At 55.3% G+C, this 16,251-nt stretch overlaps 1 protein-coding gene across 1 annotated transcript; it reads left to right on the top strand.

Moving 5' to 3' along the window:
• Positions 1–5,290: 5,290 nt before the first annotated feature.
• On the top strand, positions 5,291–9,714 carry BJ171DRAFT_597231 (uncharacterized protein; the record flags this gene model as incomplete). Its single annotated transcript, XM_053114730.1, has 5 exons — positions 5,291–5,431; positions 6,104–6,195; positions 6,361–8,282; positions 8,391–8,428; positions 8,824–9,714. The coding sequence occupies 5 exons, from the start codon at positions 5,291–5,293 to the stop codon at positions 9,712–9,714; spliced, it is 3,084 nt and encodes a 1,027-aa protein (XP_052968633.1).
• Positions 9,715–16,251: the final 6,537 nt, after the last annotated feature.

The raw sequence follows: 16,251 nt of genomic DNA, 5'->3' as shown, positions 1-16,251 counted from the left end.
AACCCGGAGGTTGGCCTTGAGATCCTCGAGAACGGTCTGAAGTCGGTCGACACGTTCTTCGGCAGAGGGCACAACAGAGGGATCACGAATGATAGAGGGATCGAAAATGGGGTGATGGCCATGGACTGCAAAGAAGGGAGTCATGCCAGTGGAGGTGTTTTCCGAGTTGTTGTAAGTGAACTCGGCAAGGGGAAGGTGAAGGGTCCAGTCGTCTTGCAGGTAATTGCAATGGATACGCAAATACTGCTCGATGACCTGGTTGAGAACCTCGGTCGAACCGTCGGTCTCGGGGTGGAAGGCAGAAGAAAGGGAAATCTTCGTCTTCAGAAGCTCATTGAAGCGCCTCCAGAAGGCCGAAGTAAACTGAGTTCCTCGGTCCGAAACAATAGACCGGGGACAACCATGCAAGCGGAAGATGTGGGAGAGGAAGAGTTCGGCGGTTTGCTCGCCTGTAACCGTCTTCGTGGTGGGCACAAAGTGTGCTTGTTTGGACAGGCGGTCCTTAACCACGAAGATCGAGTCAAAACCGTTCGAAGGTGGGAGATCCGTGATGAAGTCCATCGACAGGTCCCACCAACGTTCGGAAGGAACGGGGAGAGGATGAAGTAAACCATAAGGGGAGTGACGGGACGGCTTGGCTCGCTGGCACGCTTCACAATTAGCAATGAAGCGACGCACAGACTTACGAAGCCGGGGCCAGTGAAAGTCCCGGGAGACGAGCTCAACGGTCTTGGCAAGACCAAAGTGACCAGCGGCAGCGGAGCAGTGACGTTGCTCAAACACTTTGAGCTGGAGCTCGGGGGAAGGGACAACGATCAGGTCTTTAAAGTAAAGGAGACCGTCACGGAAGGAGTAATCGCCATCAAGACGTTTGGCGTTAAAGTCAGAAAGGAGGGAACAAGAAAGGGTGGCAGCTCGAATCTCGGAAAGAAAGTCGGGATTCGAGCCGATAACAGTGATGCTGTCGAGAGAAATAGACTCGAACAGCTGAAGGAAGTTGGTGGAGTGGAGGGAGTCACCAGGCTTTATCTCAAAGTCAGAACGGCGACTGAGAGCATCGGCTTTGGTGTTGAGACGACCAGGGCGGTGGTAAATGCGAAAAGCAAAGTCAGAAAGGAATTGGGCCCACCGGAACTGGCGGCGAGAAAGTTGAGAAGCGGCAGTGAACCGGGTAAGGTTCTGATGATCAGAGAAAACAAGAGTGGGAATATCAGGGTCGGCAGCCATCAAGTAATGACGCCAGGCGGTAAAGGAATCGACAATGGCGAGGAGCTCTTTGTCGTGAGTGTCATAATTCACCTCGGCGGGACGGAATTGCCGAGAGTGAAAAGCAACGGGGTGAAGAGCGCCGTCAGGGTCAAACTGAGAAAGGACGGCACCCAAAGCAAAGTCAGAAGCATCGGGCTCGATGACAGCGGGTTTAGAGAAATCAAAGTATCGAAGAATAGGTGCGGAAGTGAAGGAAAGTTTAAGAGAATCAAAAGCCTCTTGGGCCTCGGGAGACCAAGAGAAGGTGGAGGATTTGGTAGTGAGGGAAGTCAAAGGACGAGCAAGTGCGGAAAAGTCCTTGACGAAGCGGCGGTAAAAGTTTGCGAAACCAATAAAGACTTGGATATCGCGAGCAGAAGAGGGAACAGGCCAAAGGGAAACGGCCTCGACCTTGGCAGGGTCCATTTTGATGCCATCGGCAGAAATGATCATGCCGAGAAAGTCAACTTCAGAAAGGTCAAAAGAACACTTGGCCGGATTGACCTTAAGGGAGTGTTCACGAAGGCGAGAGAGAACAAGCTTAACATGCTCCTCATGCTCCTGGGGATCTTTTGAGAAGATCAGGATGTCGTCAAGATAAATGACAACACAGACACCAAGGAGGTCCGAGAAGATGTCGTTCATAAAAAACTGAAAAGCAGCGGGGGCATTCGAAAGACCAAAGGGGATAACATTGTACTCAAATGAGCCAGATTTGCAAACAAAAGCAGTCTTCCACTCATCGCCCTTCTTGACACGAACCAAGTGGTAAGCATCAGGAAGGTCGAGGTGTGAGAAGACGCGGGCAGAAGAAAGTTTATCCAGAAGATCCTGGAAGAGGGGAAGTGGGTAACGGTTCTTCTTCGTGATGGCATTGAGGCCTCGGTAGTCGACGCAAAGGCGAAGACCACCATTGGGCTTCTTCACGAAGAAGCAGGGAGCACCAACGGGAGAAGAGGATTTGGAGATCCAACCACGTGCGAGGGCGTTGGTCAGATACTCCGAAAGAGCAGATTCCTCGGCCGGGGACAAAGGATAGACTTTCCCCGGCTTTGGCAAACGAGGTTCCTTTCCATCCTCGGTCCGTACAAACTCAATGGACAAGTCATACGGACGATGAGGAGGCAAGGAAGAAGGAGGGTCAGACTTGAGGCTGAAAACGTCGCCAAACTCATTGTATTTGAGTGGGACGCCTCGAGAGTCAACAGGGGTGCCAGACTCGGCATACACCTTCGTCGTGAGCACGGACCTTATCGACACCGTAGGATACGTCTCCGGCGAAGGAGGACGGATATCCATTTGGGCAGCGAAAATGTCGAGCTTGTCTTCCCGTGCAAGACGGAGAAGACTCGCCGCATTAACGAGCTCAATGTCGGGTGAAGATAAAGCCGTTGGCTCTTCAGAAAGCGAAGCAGAGTCAAGGCGGGAAGAAAGGGAAGGCGAAGTGCCAAAGGAGGGAACCGGTGTAAGGGAAGGACCGGAGGGAGGAGGAGTCAAAGGCGAAGTGCCCGAAGGGGGAGGCGAGGAGCCGGAAGCGGACGGAGTGTCCAAGGAAGAAGCAGAGACATCCGCGAGGATGTGTCCATCAGCAAGGCAAGAGGGATCGGAGAATGAAAGGGAGAGGGACTTCCAATTAACAACTGGATTATGCAAGCGCATCCAGGGAAGACCAAGAGTGATGGGAGTGGTGGAGAGTCGAGTCACAAGAAAAGAAATCGACTCGGTGTGGGAACCAATGGTCAGAGTCAAAGGCGCGGTTTGGAAACGAATGAAACCGGCCGAAGAACCATCAGCAAGGGAAACGGAGTAAGGAGTAGAAAGAGGGATAAGAGAGAGTTTATGGAGATCGGCAAAGGCAGGATCAATGAGGGCAAGAGCGGAACATCCATCATCAATAAAAACAGAAAGGGAGATGGAGACCGGGCCAGAAAGACTCATGACGATAAGAGTGGCCGGAAGAAGAAGCTTATCGTCCGATAGTGACGAGTCAGAGGGGGAAGATGTTCGTATCGCCGAACAGACCACCTCGCTTACTTGCGAGGTGCTGCTCGGCTGTGAGCATTTCCCGAGTTCCGTTTGACCAGAACCGGGCACTGCTGAACATCGCGACTGCCGGGACAAGACTTTTCCCCGCAGTACAAGCAGAGACCCTGCTCACGACGTCGCTTTTTCTCGACGTCGGAGAGCTTAGCAGGGCGGACCGAGACAGAGTCAAGGTCCATGGGAGTGGGTGCAGAAGAGGAGGAAGAAGAAACATGCGCGGGAGAATGGTGGTGATGGGGAGCAGAGCGAGAAGAAGGAGGAGGAGGTTGGGAACGGGAGGAGACCTTGAGACGATGGAGGGCATCGTCGTACTCGACCGCTGCCTTGATCAACTCGGGCAAGGAAGCGGGAGCGGGGCGGAGACCGATGAGGTGGAACTTGACCTCAGACTTCAAACCCTCCTTGAAGAAGTGCATCTTGGTGGGTTCGTCAGTCTGGACGCGGGCGGCGAGCTGGACGAAGCGGGTGGCGAAGGCTTGGCAGGACTTGAGCTGGACCAAGCGTTTGAGGTCGTTCAAGGCCTTATCTTGCGAGGAGGCCGTGTCCTCACCGAAGGTCGACTTGAGGGCAACTTCAAAATCCGCGAAGGAAGCCGGGAAGCGGTTGGCCATATAAAAGGCGGCCTCGTACCATTTGAAAGCTTCGCCGCGGAGGAAGGAGGTGGCATAAAGGACCTTCTGGCGCTCGGGCGCAAAGAAGGCAGGATCGGCGAGGAAGACGAGGTGGCACTGGGCGAGGAAGGCCGTCGTCTCGTCGCGGGAACCTAGGAACTCCTTGGGCTTGTTCACCTGGTAGACCTGGCGGGGAGCGGCGGCGGGAGCTTGCAGATCTTGGATCTGACGATGGAGAGCAGCGTTCTGGGTCATGAGGGCGTTCATACGCTCCTCCATGCGCGCCAGGTACGCATTGAGATCTGCCGGGGGTGCAGCAGGCTCAGCCATCGGATCGACGAGGGAAAGAGAGGCGAAAGAAGAAGAAAGGCCGGGAAGCCAAGAGGGAGCGTTCAAAATGATGTTAGAGTCCAAAGGGGACTCAACGGCAAAAGAAGAAGTGAGCTCGAAGTGAGCTCAGGGAAAGCAAGGGTAGAGTCCGAAGTGGACTCGGAGAGGGAGCGAGGGAAGCAAAGATCCGTTCAAGATAAGACTTGTCTCGAAATGAGACGTGAGGAACACTCAGAGAATAAAGTAGAAGGCACTTTATTTAGTCCTATTTTGAACGCTAAGGTTCGACTACACATCGCGGGGGTCAGGCTATTTATAGACAAGTCCGGACTTGGCAGCGAAGGGCGGCCAAGGGAGGGAAAAGTGGGCGATCGAGCAGGGCGAAGGGGGCGATGCACGAACGAGGGCCGAGAAGGACCACCGAGACAGGCAGAGAACCAAAGCGAGAGAGGCGCAAGCAAAAGCGAAGCACCTGGCAGGAGAAACGTGCAAAGGCGAAGCAATGTGACTCAACGTCCAAGAAGCGGATTGGTCAAGTATAAGGTTGGGGCAAATGCATGCGAGATGAACAAGAGATCGGGGCGGTCAGGCAGGTCATGAGTCACCGGTGGGGGGACACATGACCGGCAGCCGAATTGCAACCAATCGCAGCAAGGCGCGTGCACAAACAAACCGGCGCGTGCGAAGAAGACAAAGGAAGCGGAGCAGCGCGGGAAAACGGAAGTGCGGAAGGAGCGGAAAAGACAGGCAAAAGGCGGAAAATCGGAGGGGAACTGCAAGGCTACACACAAACAAACAGAAAGGCAAAAGAATAGCCAAGTGTGCAGTCAAAGTGGAGAACAAGCAGGAGCTATCCCTAACAAAGGGACAGGACCCTTCTGTCAATCTACTGCATGAAGAACTCGATTGGCTTCCCTCGATGGATGAACTGCAAGGCGACGTATCAGTATAGGCTGCTCATGGCGTACAGGGATGGCAGCATGATAGCACGCCAGCAAATCCTCAGCATTTCCCCCAGTGCACCACATCACTGGGATCGTCCTGATCACTGGGTTGATATGATCGCTCCGAGCCATATCGTTGCAGCCAGAAACGATCCACAGGTTCAAGCCGTGTTTATGGACTTGCTCAAGCGCTCCATCATGGTCAAGAACAATGGTGCTGCTATTTGGTCTCGCTACGAGAGGCTCATTCGCGAGGTATGCATGCAGTGAATGCAGTGTACAACCCCTTCTTCCAATCCTCTTCCGACCCGCTCACAAGCGACGACGTTTCACTTCCGAGTCTCTTACGAGTTTTCAGCCCCACACCATGTTTATCGAGTGAGCCTCTCTTCCGAGTCTCTTCCGAGTCCACTCCATGAATGGGTGGGTGGGCCCCAAATCCTTCCCGGCCTTGAATTATCTTTTTTTTCTTGAAATATTTGTTTTTCTTCTCCGATGCCCCAACCGCCCCCAAAAGAGCTTCTCACTCCATATTCACTTCCAAATCACTTCCGAGTGAGTTCCGCGCTGGTATTCTCTCCATGTTTTCAGTGTTAGATGATAATATTATCACACTCCATGAAAAGTTTCACTTCCGAATCACTTCTGACCACTCGATAGGTCTCTTCTGAGTCTCTTACGAGCCATTTGCATATCCACAAACACCACGGTGATGGGATGGGGTGGTGTGGGGGTGTGTGGTTGGTGGGCATGGAGCGGGGAAGGGAAAAGGATACGCACATGCCCTCTCCAAATGCACAGGAGCGTACAACTCACGAATCGTGGAGAGGTCAGCGGCCCCGTGAGCGCTGGTGTCTGTGTCAGAACGGCGAGCACAGAATCCGTGCGCAGCAGTGCGACCTCACTCTGCGACCAATGACGTTGCAGAAGAAGCACCTGGAAGGTGGAGTTGGACCACATGAACAGGGGCGACTGGAGCCCTCTTTTCCCTTCGCCATCCTCCGACTCTGGACAGACAGGTGGGTCACCCTCCCCCAGGCCGACCCGGCAATAAAAGAGCGACCGAGGGGGTTTCGTCTTTGATACTCATCTCTCAAAATGCCTCGCAGGAAGAAGGATACGTTACACTTCCACCGAACTAATGGGCGCCAGAACACTGTGGCCTCTCACATTCCTCCCTATAGGGAGCACTTCTCTTTGGACGTCAGGACCAGAATCCGCGGTGTAGATCACTGGAACTTGACGTACGAGATGACCAACCCCAAACTCGATCGACCCAGAGGTTTCGACGGGAATGGACACCCTGTCTTTGCCTCTTGCATCTGGTCTATTGACGACATTGCGTATGTTCGTCGATATATCTTCGTGTTGCTCACTTATTTCCTTGAGCAATACGACAGGATCAAAGAGGATCGTCCTGCAGATCATTGGGGCGACACGCTTCGTTTGATCGATCAGCTTGTTCAGCGCAATTTCGAAAAGATTGGTGAATATGGACTGGAGCTCAGTCACCACTTCGATTTCTTTGCCAATCAATACGAGATCGAGGCTCTTCGCCACGTATACGTGGCTCTTGTGTGCCCCGACGACTTGGCCGAGCAGGAGAGGGTTCGCCCATACTTCATCTGCCACACCACGATCGCTCGTCGCGAGATTTGGAGAAGGGCATATGGCACTGCATACGAGCGAAAACGCCAGAAGCTCTTCAAGGGTTTGGAGTTCCCCATCATCAACAACTACAGACCACACCCCTACAGACTTGTCCATCCATTCCAAAATGTCTGCCTTGATTCAGATAGAGTCTCAAGAGATTTCCCGCACGACAGAGATTTCACAAAGCTCGAAACCTTCCTCACTGGACAAGCAACCGTGGTTCCCGAGACCTCCCGTTCCGCCGAACCCATCATCGAGGTCACACTCACGCACAGCGTCTCACCCGGCTTGGCTGACCCAGCTCCAGATAGCGATCAAGTCGCCGATGCGATGGATTTCGATGACTCTCCCGATCTTGCCAACCAGGAGCCCCCCAGCAACGCAGCCGAAGCAATTGGCTTGCCGGCCCCCGTCGGCTCTGCCGGATCGATCGAGACTTCCAACCAGCCCGATGGATCGTCTCATCTCGGCAGCACTGTGGAAGCACCCATTCCTTCCAACGACGATCTGATCGTTGAGGAGCCAGGCAGCCTCGACAACAACGGAGCCGCTGATCCCGAGACCATGGAGGAGGTCACCGAGGATGGCGATACCACCTTTGTTGAGGAACCCGTCGTTGTCGATCAGCTGCCCACGACGAGCTCTACCCTGACTCGCAAGAGGAAGGCCGATCAGCTCGATGCGGGTAACGATGGTGAAACGATGATGGAACGAGTCATCCATCATGTGTGCGCTGTATCGATGCCCATGGACAAGGTCAATGCTGTCCTTGACCATGCTTCCAAGTTGGAGCTCGCCAAGTTGGAAGCAATGAATCGATCCGCTGAACGAAAGGCAAAGATGAAAATCGAAGCCGATGAGCGCCTCACGGGGCGCTTTCTCAGTAGCATCGTCAAGACTGCCGCGGAAGGAAAACCATTGATTCCTGAGAGCATGGTGACCCTGATCTTCAGAGAAATCAAATCGACCTTGGGCACCGCTCCTGAACCCACGGCCCCTGTCACCCCGGCCACGCCAGCAACCACGGCTCCTCCGGCTCCGGTTCAGAAAGCGACTCCCCCAGCTCAACCCGTCATCGAGGAGCAACCTGACGAGTCTTGGTCATTCCAGGCGCTCGACGTCGCTGCACTCAAGCACGCCTTCACCCAGCCCATCGACACCAGCCCCGGCAACTTCAAGTCGGTGAAGCAGCTCATCGAGGGCAACAGCGAGATCAACGCATTCTTCCAGTCGATTCGTCCCGAATCCAGGAAGGCGCGTATCTTTCGTGCCGCGGAAGAAATCGTCGTTCATTGGTTCGATGAAGTTGCTGCGAAGGAGTTCATTGGGGGAAACTCGATCGAAAATTGGAGCTCGATGGCTATTTCCGATTCTGGTGAATCCACGAGAATGTACTTTCATGATTTGCACACCTTTGTTATTGTTATCTTGAAATTGTTTGTTTTCAAGCGAGGTGATTTGTTGTCTTGGGATAGCATGAAATCCTCTCTTTACAGTCAAACCAGAAAGAAACGGGACAGTCACTTCCTGGCATCAGCGACACATGTCTGCTGATCCGTAGACCCCAGTGGGCAGGTCGTGCGATTGTTTCCCGTCCTGGTTGGCAATCACTTTGTTTTGGGTGGGTCCGGATGTAGGAGATGGTATCTCCGACGCTGTGCTGCGCGTACTGCGCGTACTGCGCGGCGCAGTGGGTCGTGACCTGTGCTGCGCTTTGCGTTTTCACGCACCGCAGGCAGGCCACCGCAGGGTATACCTGCGGGTTGCCCCCGTTCCCCCCGTTTGTCTGGAGTTCGGTTTTATCGTGAATAAACGTAAGTGCTCCCCGAGCTCACCCGTCCGCTAGAGTAGCCTAGCACCGCCCTGTTCTGCCCCGTCCTGTCTTGTCTTGTACCCCCTCCCTCCCCGTCTTGCCCCAACGTCCCAGTAGTGGACGTTACATGGTAGCATCGGAAATCCTCGTCTTGTTTTCGTCCTGTTTGTCCTCTTTCTAGATCCTCAAGCTGGATCCCGCCTCTCTTGCCGACCGACTCTCCTCTCTGTCCCTGGAGCCTGCCCCTGCCATGAGCAACCCCCGCCCACTTCCGGAAGCCTTCCTCAAGACCTTCCGTGCCCCAGTGTTTACTGGGAAGAGCCGCTCCTCCTCGGTGGAGGACTGGCTGCAGCAACTCGAGGACTACCTCGATGCTGCCCAAGTCGCCCCCACCCACCACATCGTCGCCGCCAAGCTCTGCTTAAAGGACCAGGCGTACCGTTGGTACCGCCGCCAAGGGTTCGACGAGCAGAGCGAAGGTGTGTTTGACGACTTCAAGGACCGCCTCCGTCGCCGCTTCGGCAGCCCCAATGCTGAACTCATTGCCCGTGACAAGCTATACTCTCTCGTGCAGCGTGGTTCTGTGACCCGCTACATCGAGGAGTTTGAAGACCTCTCCTCCCAGATTGAGGAGCTGGGCTCTGCTGATGCGATGTACCTCTTCCAGAAGGGCCTCAAGCCCAAGATCAGAGAGTACATCGCCAGCAACCCTGATGCCCGCAAGTCCCTGGACGTGATGATGGACGTTGCCGAGAACCTCGACAACGTCCAGTACCATGGCCGCCAGTTCTACCCGCAGCTGGCAGGCGGCCATCGGTCTCATCACGTCCCAGCCCGTCCGCCTCGCCCGGCCCCGCCCGCAAGACCCATGCCTGAGCCCATGGACGTTGACGTCAACGCCATGGAGGCTCGTGGCCCTCCCCGCTCCCGGTTCCAGCAAGCTGCCACTGTCTCCCCCAAGGACAGACAGAAGCAGGAGGACCTCCGCCATGGTTCCTGCTTCTTCTGTCACCGACCGGGACACCAGGCCAAGGAGTGCCCCATGAAGTCGGGAAACGGCCGACCCTACTAGGTGGCTCTGGAGCCCTAGTAGGAGACCAACGCCGTGGATTGCTCAATGCAGTCCACGCGTCTCCAGAGGAAGTTCACCTCGCCCCCTCCCCCGAAGGAGAAACAAACCAAGTGTTGTGCGTCGTGCGAGAGGTGCATGGTGGCGCAAGCCGCCTGCCTCTCCACGAACGTGAAGAGAAAACCAAAATTGAAAACCAAAACAAAAAAGAAAATCAAGAACCCTTGAGGGACAGGACCGCCTGTGCCCTCACCCCTGTCAAGTCGTGTGTGTCGGATGCTTCCGACATGTGTCCGCAAGCCGTGGACGTCGTGTGCAATGGCGTGCTGACGCCGCAGGCCCCCGCAATGGCCGAACCCTATCCAAAATGTCCGAGTGGCCGTGATGAAGCCAACCAAGACCAAGTGTCGCCCGTTCCCCCAAGTCAAGTCATGGTGCAGGAGGCTGTGCAGGAGGACCATGAAGAGTCCCTGCTGTACCTCCCTGCCACCGTCCAAGGTCACACCGTCCGAATGATGGTGGACTCTGGAGCAAGCTGCAACTTTGTCAGCAGACGCTTGCTCCAGGAGCTCAACATACATGCAACCAAGAAGAAGTCGCCGATGAGTGTGGCGCTTGCAGACGATCGTGTGCAGCAGTGCACACACCAAGTGGTCCTGCGAGTGGCCCTCCATCCCAAGTACCATCCTGTCCTGTTGTTCCAAGTGATCGACACCAAGTTCGATGCCATCCTCGGCATGAGCTGGCTTGCTCGTGCCGAGCCGACTCCAGTCGTCGACTGGAAAGGCCGCACTGTCCGTGTTGGCCCTGACATTGTCCTGCAGGGCATGGCCTCACCCAACATGCCACCTCTCCTCTCAGCCATGCAATTCAAGAGGCTGATCAAGAAGGACACGTCGTTCCTCTGTGTCGTGCGTGAGGTCGACGACACCGACCAAGCCGGTCCCGGTCCCCCGCCTGTGGTGACCAAGCTGCTCGACGAGTACAAGGACGTATTCCCCGACCAGTTGCCACAATGCCTGCCACCCCAACGCACCGTCGATCATCGCATCGACATCGAACCAGGCTCGTCGCCTCCGTCAAGACCGACGTACCAACTGTCGCTGACGGAGATGGACGAACTCAAGCGCCAGTTGGATGACCTCCTCGCCCATGGGTTCATCCGCCCGAGCCAGTCACCGTATGGTGCACCAGTGCTCTTTGTCAAGAAGAAAGAAGGTGATCTCAGGATGTGCGTCGACTATCGCGCACTAAACAAACAGACCATCAAGAACACCTACCCGTTGCCCAGGATCGACGAGTTGATGGATCGTCTGAGTGGAGCAAAGGTCTTTAGCAAGATAGACCTCCGCTCAGGCTACCATCAGATCCGCATCCACGAGGATGATGTCCACAAGACCGCCTTCAGGACTCGCTACGGACTGTACGAGTTCCTAGTGCTGCCGTTCGGATTGACGAACGCACCTGCCACGTTCATGCAGCTGATGAACGATGTGTTCCGCCAAGAGCTCGACAACTCTGTCATCGTGTACCTGGATGATATCCTTGTGTACAGCAAGGATGAAGCGACCCATGAAGGTCATGTCGCCCGCGTGCTGGCCAAGCTACGCGAGCACAAGTTGTATGCCAAACTGTCCAAGTGTGAGTTCTTCAAGAATCAAGTCCCGTTCCTGGGACACGTTGTCTCAGGAAGAGGAATCGAAGTCGACCCCGCCAAGGTCAAGTCTGTGGTCGAGTGGCCGCCGCTCGCATGCGTCTCTGACGTGCAGTCGTTTCTCGGTCTCGTCAACTACTACCGCCGATTCATCCCCGATCTGGCGCGCACTGCCGGTCCACTCACAGACCTACTCCGCAAAGAGTGCCCCTTCGTGTGGGACCACCCACAACGCCAAGCGTTCGAGACCCTCAAGCACGCCTTGACGAACGCTCCTGTCCTCGCTGTGTTCGACCCGAACACGGATGTCTCCGTGCACACCGACGCCTCCGACTTTGCGGTGGGAGCTGTTTTGATGCAGGAGGGAAGGCCCGTTGCCTTCGAGTCGCGCAAACTGTCCCAACACGAGATCAACTATCCCGTGCACGAGAAGGAGCAGCTTGCGATCATCTACGCGCTGCAGAAGTTCCGAGTGTACCTCCACGGTACCGCCAAGCCCTTCAAGATTGTGACGGACCACCAGTCACTGCGTTACCTCGACACCAAGAAGAACCTGAGCCGACGCCAAGCGCGATGGATGGAGTTCCTCGCCGAGTACAACTACGAGGTTGTATACCAGAAAGGCAAACTCAATGTGGTGCCTGACGCACTGTCCCGACGCCCCGACTACCAATTGGCGTCACTGTACGAGTCGACTGTCAGTGTCGACAACACGATGCTGGATGTTGTCCGAGACAACATCGCCAACGACAAACAGTTCGGAGAACTGTTCCGAAAGGTGTCTAAGCTCCCCAAGGACGACGAATCATCCGAGTACACAGTGCGTGATGGCCTGCTCCTCCTGAAGAAGGACAGCCGTGTCTGTGTGCCGGACATTCCGTCGTTGAAGACCAAGTTGCTCCAAGAGGTCCACGACTCGCCCCTCGCTGGACACTTTGGAGTCGAGAAGACATACGACCGACTGGCCAAAGTCGCATACTGGCCTGGAATGAAGCGCACCGTCGAGAAGTACATCGAGTCCTGCCATACCTGCAAGATGGTCAAGTCACGCACGACCCGAGAGCAAGGATTGCTGCAACCCCTGCCTGTTCCCGACCGCCCCTGGACCAGCATGTCCATGGATCTCATCACGCATCTACCGACGACCAAGTTGGACCACGATGCAATCGCTGTCTTTGTCGACAGGTTCAGCAAGATGGCACACTTTGTGCCGTGCCAGACGACATGCTCCGCGCCTGACCTTGCACTGCTGTTCTTCAAGCATGTGTTCAAGCACCACGGCCTCCCAAAGTCCATCGTCAGTGATCGAGACCCCCGATTCACCTCCTTGTTTTGGACAAGTCTGTTCGACCATCTCGGCACCAAGCTGAACATGTCAACCTCGCACCACCAACAAACGGATGGACAGTCCGAGCGGACGATCCGCACCCTCGAGCAATACCTGAGGACATACGCCTCGACCAGCCAAGACGACTGGGACATACAGCTGAGTCATGCAGAGTTTGCATACAACACCGCCAAGTCGAGCACAACTGGCTTGAGCCCCTTTGAGGCGCTCTACGGATTCCAGCCTGATGTTCCCACCTCCTTGACACTGACCGAGTCCACGGCTGGATTGCCTCCCAAACCAAGTGCCTTTGTCAAAGATCATCAAGTCCGACACAAGATGATCGCCGACGCGCTCACGGATGCGCAACAAGTGATGGCGAAGTACTACGACCGCCGACACCAGGATGTCTCCTTTGAAGTTGGAGACCTTGTCTACCTGGACGCCGACAACATCAAGGTCCCCGAAGCCCAGTCAAAGAAGTTGTTGCCCAAGTACCGAGGACCGTTCAAGATAGCGGCCCGACCCAGTCCCCTCAACTACCTGTTGGACTTGCCACCTGGAAGCAAGCTCCATCCTGTCTTCCATGTGTCCAAGCTGCGTCGCCACACGACCCGCAGTCCAGCACAGTTCCCCGACGCCGACGAAGGTGTCCCGGACGACGCACCACTGGAAGACGACCTCGGACAATACTATACTCAAGAATATGAAGTCGAAAGGATCGTGAGGCACAAGAAAGTGGCTGATGGGTCACTTCGGTTTTATGTCAAGTGGGTTGGTTACCCACACTCGGGCAACACATGGCAAACACTGGAGGACTTGTCCCATGCACCCGAGGAGCTGAGTAAATACGGTAAACACCTCGAGGAGCCCCAAATAAAGAGCACACGCAGGGCTCCTCGCAGGAAGCCTTCTTAAGTGTGGGAGTGTAGGAGATGGTATCTCCGACGCTGTGCTGCGCGTACTGCGCGTACTGCGCGGCGCAGTGGGTCGTGACCTGTGCTGCGCTTTGCGTTTTCACGCACCGCAGGCAGGCCACCGCAGGGTATACCTGCGGGTTGCCCCCGTTCCCCCCGTTTGTCTGGAGTTCGGTTTTATCGTGAATAAACGTAAGTGCTCCCCGAGCTCACCCGTCCGCTAGAGTAGCCTAGCACCGCCCTGTTCTGCCCCGTCCTGTCTTGTCTTGTACCCCCTCCCTCCCCGTCTTGCCCCAACGTCCCAGTAGTGGACGTTACACCGGAAGCACAGTCTTGAATACACTCGGTCGATCTCCTGTGGCGATGATCGACTGGCATACCGAGATCATGTTCCTGGCTGCATTGATGTCTCGATCCCACAGCGTATGGCAGCTTGTACAGCTCCGTACAAAGTGTGGTTTCTCGATATCAAGATACTCGGGTGACTCGAGTCGCTTGGCTTCCCGACAATGTGAGCACACCTGGGATGTGTTGAACTCGTTCACCGAGCACACATGGATCTTGGAGACGGATGGGTCTGGTGGGCGTCTCTGGTGATGGTGGAATTGCTCAAAGTACTTGGCAAACCTGAGTCTCCTGGGACTGGAGGCATATCCCTTCCCCTGTTTCCAGGATGCATTCCCAAAGGCAATCACCACTTCGGTCTCCCTTGCTGCCTGGTCGATGACTCGCTTGCACATCTCGTGGACAGTGCGCTGTCGCTTGCTGTGGAGATCGAGTCGCTTGAATCGCCGTCGCCGGGTCAGGTTGAAGTACAGCTGTTTGTCCAGCATGTCTCCATCGAACACATGGCGAATGTATCGCAGGAAGGGGGCCACCCCGGGGATCTTGGGACTTGGTGTGGTGCTCATCCATTCCTGCAGATCAAGGGCCTTGTGGGTGCTCTGGATCCACTTGGTCGCCTGACTGGTGCCAGTTCGATGCTGGTACTCCTTGTTGGAGAACGACACGATCTTCTCGTTGGCGCGCTGTGCCTTGGTCACCTTGACACCGTCTTGCTCCTGGATGGATGGTTGACCGGGTGCTCGATTGACAGCGGTGAAGATCGATCCCACTCCAGGGTCGATCCCGATCCATGTGGTCCGAGAGTCGTCAATGGGACCGACCCTGGTCTGGATCTTCTGCTCGGGAGTGAGTGTGTTCACCTTGGTCTTGGGTACCGGCTTGGCATCGGGGCCCTTCTTCTCCAGGATCTTATATCTGAGTGTGGTGATCGAGCACCCGACCCCATCGGTGCTGATCTCGCAACCAAAGAGCTGCTTCCCCTCTTTCCTGGCACCAAAGAGTCTCGACTCCAGCTTGAAGGTCCTTCGCCAGAAGATCTCTTGTTTTGTGGTGCCATTGACCTTGGTCTTCAGGTCGTTCCACTTGAAACCAGTACCCTTCTGGGAACCAAGGAACTCCCACAATGCTTTGGTGTCGAGCTTGACATACTTGGCTCTGGCATCGCAGAGCGGGACCAAGGTGCACTGTGCTCGAGGGACGTTGTGTCGTTTCCTGGTCTGAGCAAGTCGGTCGGTCAATCGCTTGATTCGCTTCGTGTTGACGGTGACCTGCTTCTCCACCTCCTCGTGCCGTTTGTGGAGTGCGTTGTATTGATCCGACTGCCTTCGTTCGATCGCGCGACACATCTCCTCGTTCAGTCGTCCACACTCTCCTTTCAGATCATCGGTATCCCTCACGAGCCTGGGGATGATTCTGTTTCGAATGGTCGCCACGAATAGTGTCTCCTTTCGGTGGGTCAGCTGAGAGACTTCACTGGCCAATACTGGTACGACTTTGTACAGGTCCTGTTGGCTTGTGTAGCGAAAGATGTAGAGCTGGTCGGCATGGTGGGCGAAGGATTTCCTCAGATCACCGAGGAGTGTATCGGAGAGGGGATTCTCCATCAGCTTCATACACTCATCGACGTGTGTATGTCGCTTGACATCCTTGGGAGCAATCAGGGCCAGATTGCAGAATCGGCGTAGAAGGGACCAATATCGATCGAGAATGTGTGTCTCACAGTTGATTGCATAGGTCTTGACAGCCAATGTGAGGACCTGTGAACCAGTGCCCTTTGGGAGGGTTACAGGAGGTAGGGCACACGATCCACCCCATGTACTTCGATACAGCTCATAGGTGTCGAGGAGGTGCTTGTCTTCTTGGGTCGTGCCATTCTTGACATCTGTAGCTCCGGTATGCACCATGTTGAAACACTTTCGAACGAACGAAGGGTCACTCGACGACACAGTGGGGATGGTGATGCCCTCGTCCAAGCATCGCCTGAGATGCAGCTCCAGGAGCCGAGATGCTTCGTACTGCACGTGTGTCATAGCCCGGACAGTCTCCTCGATCTTGTCGTGCAAGGCATCGTTCTTGATGATGGTGTCGAGGGTGCACTTGATGACCGAGTACTCTGCCTTGGCATACTCGTTTGGACCACAGTCGGGCTCGGTAGAGCTCCAGAGGGGGTTCTTTTTTGAACACAACGAGCTGCTGCTTCTGGCATGACCCTCTTCCCCACACGTGGTACATACAGGGACTTTTGGTGCAGGCATCTCGACCACGAGGGCCGGAACGGCGATGTCTTCGCTGGACTC

The sequence above is a fragment of the Polychytrium aggregatum genome, assembly GCF_025602895.1.
Source record: "Polychytrium aggregatum strain JEL109 chromosome Unknown BJ171scaffold_10, whole genome shotgun sequence".
Classification (NCBI taxonomy): Eukaryota; Fungi; Chytridiomycota; class Chytridiomycetes; order Polychytriales; genus Polychytrium; species Polychytrium aggregatum.
Note: the sequence above shows the minus strand (reverse complement) of the source record. Positions and strands in the feature narration are given on the sequence as shown.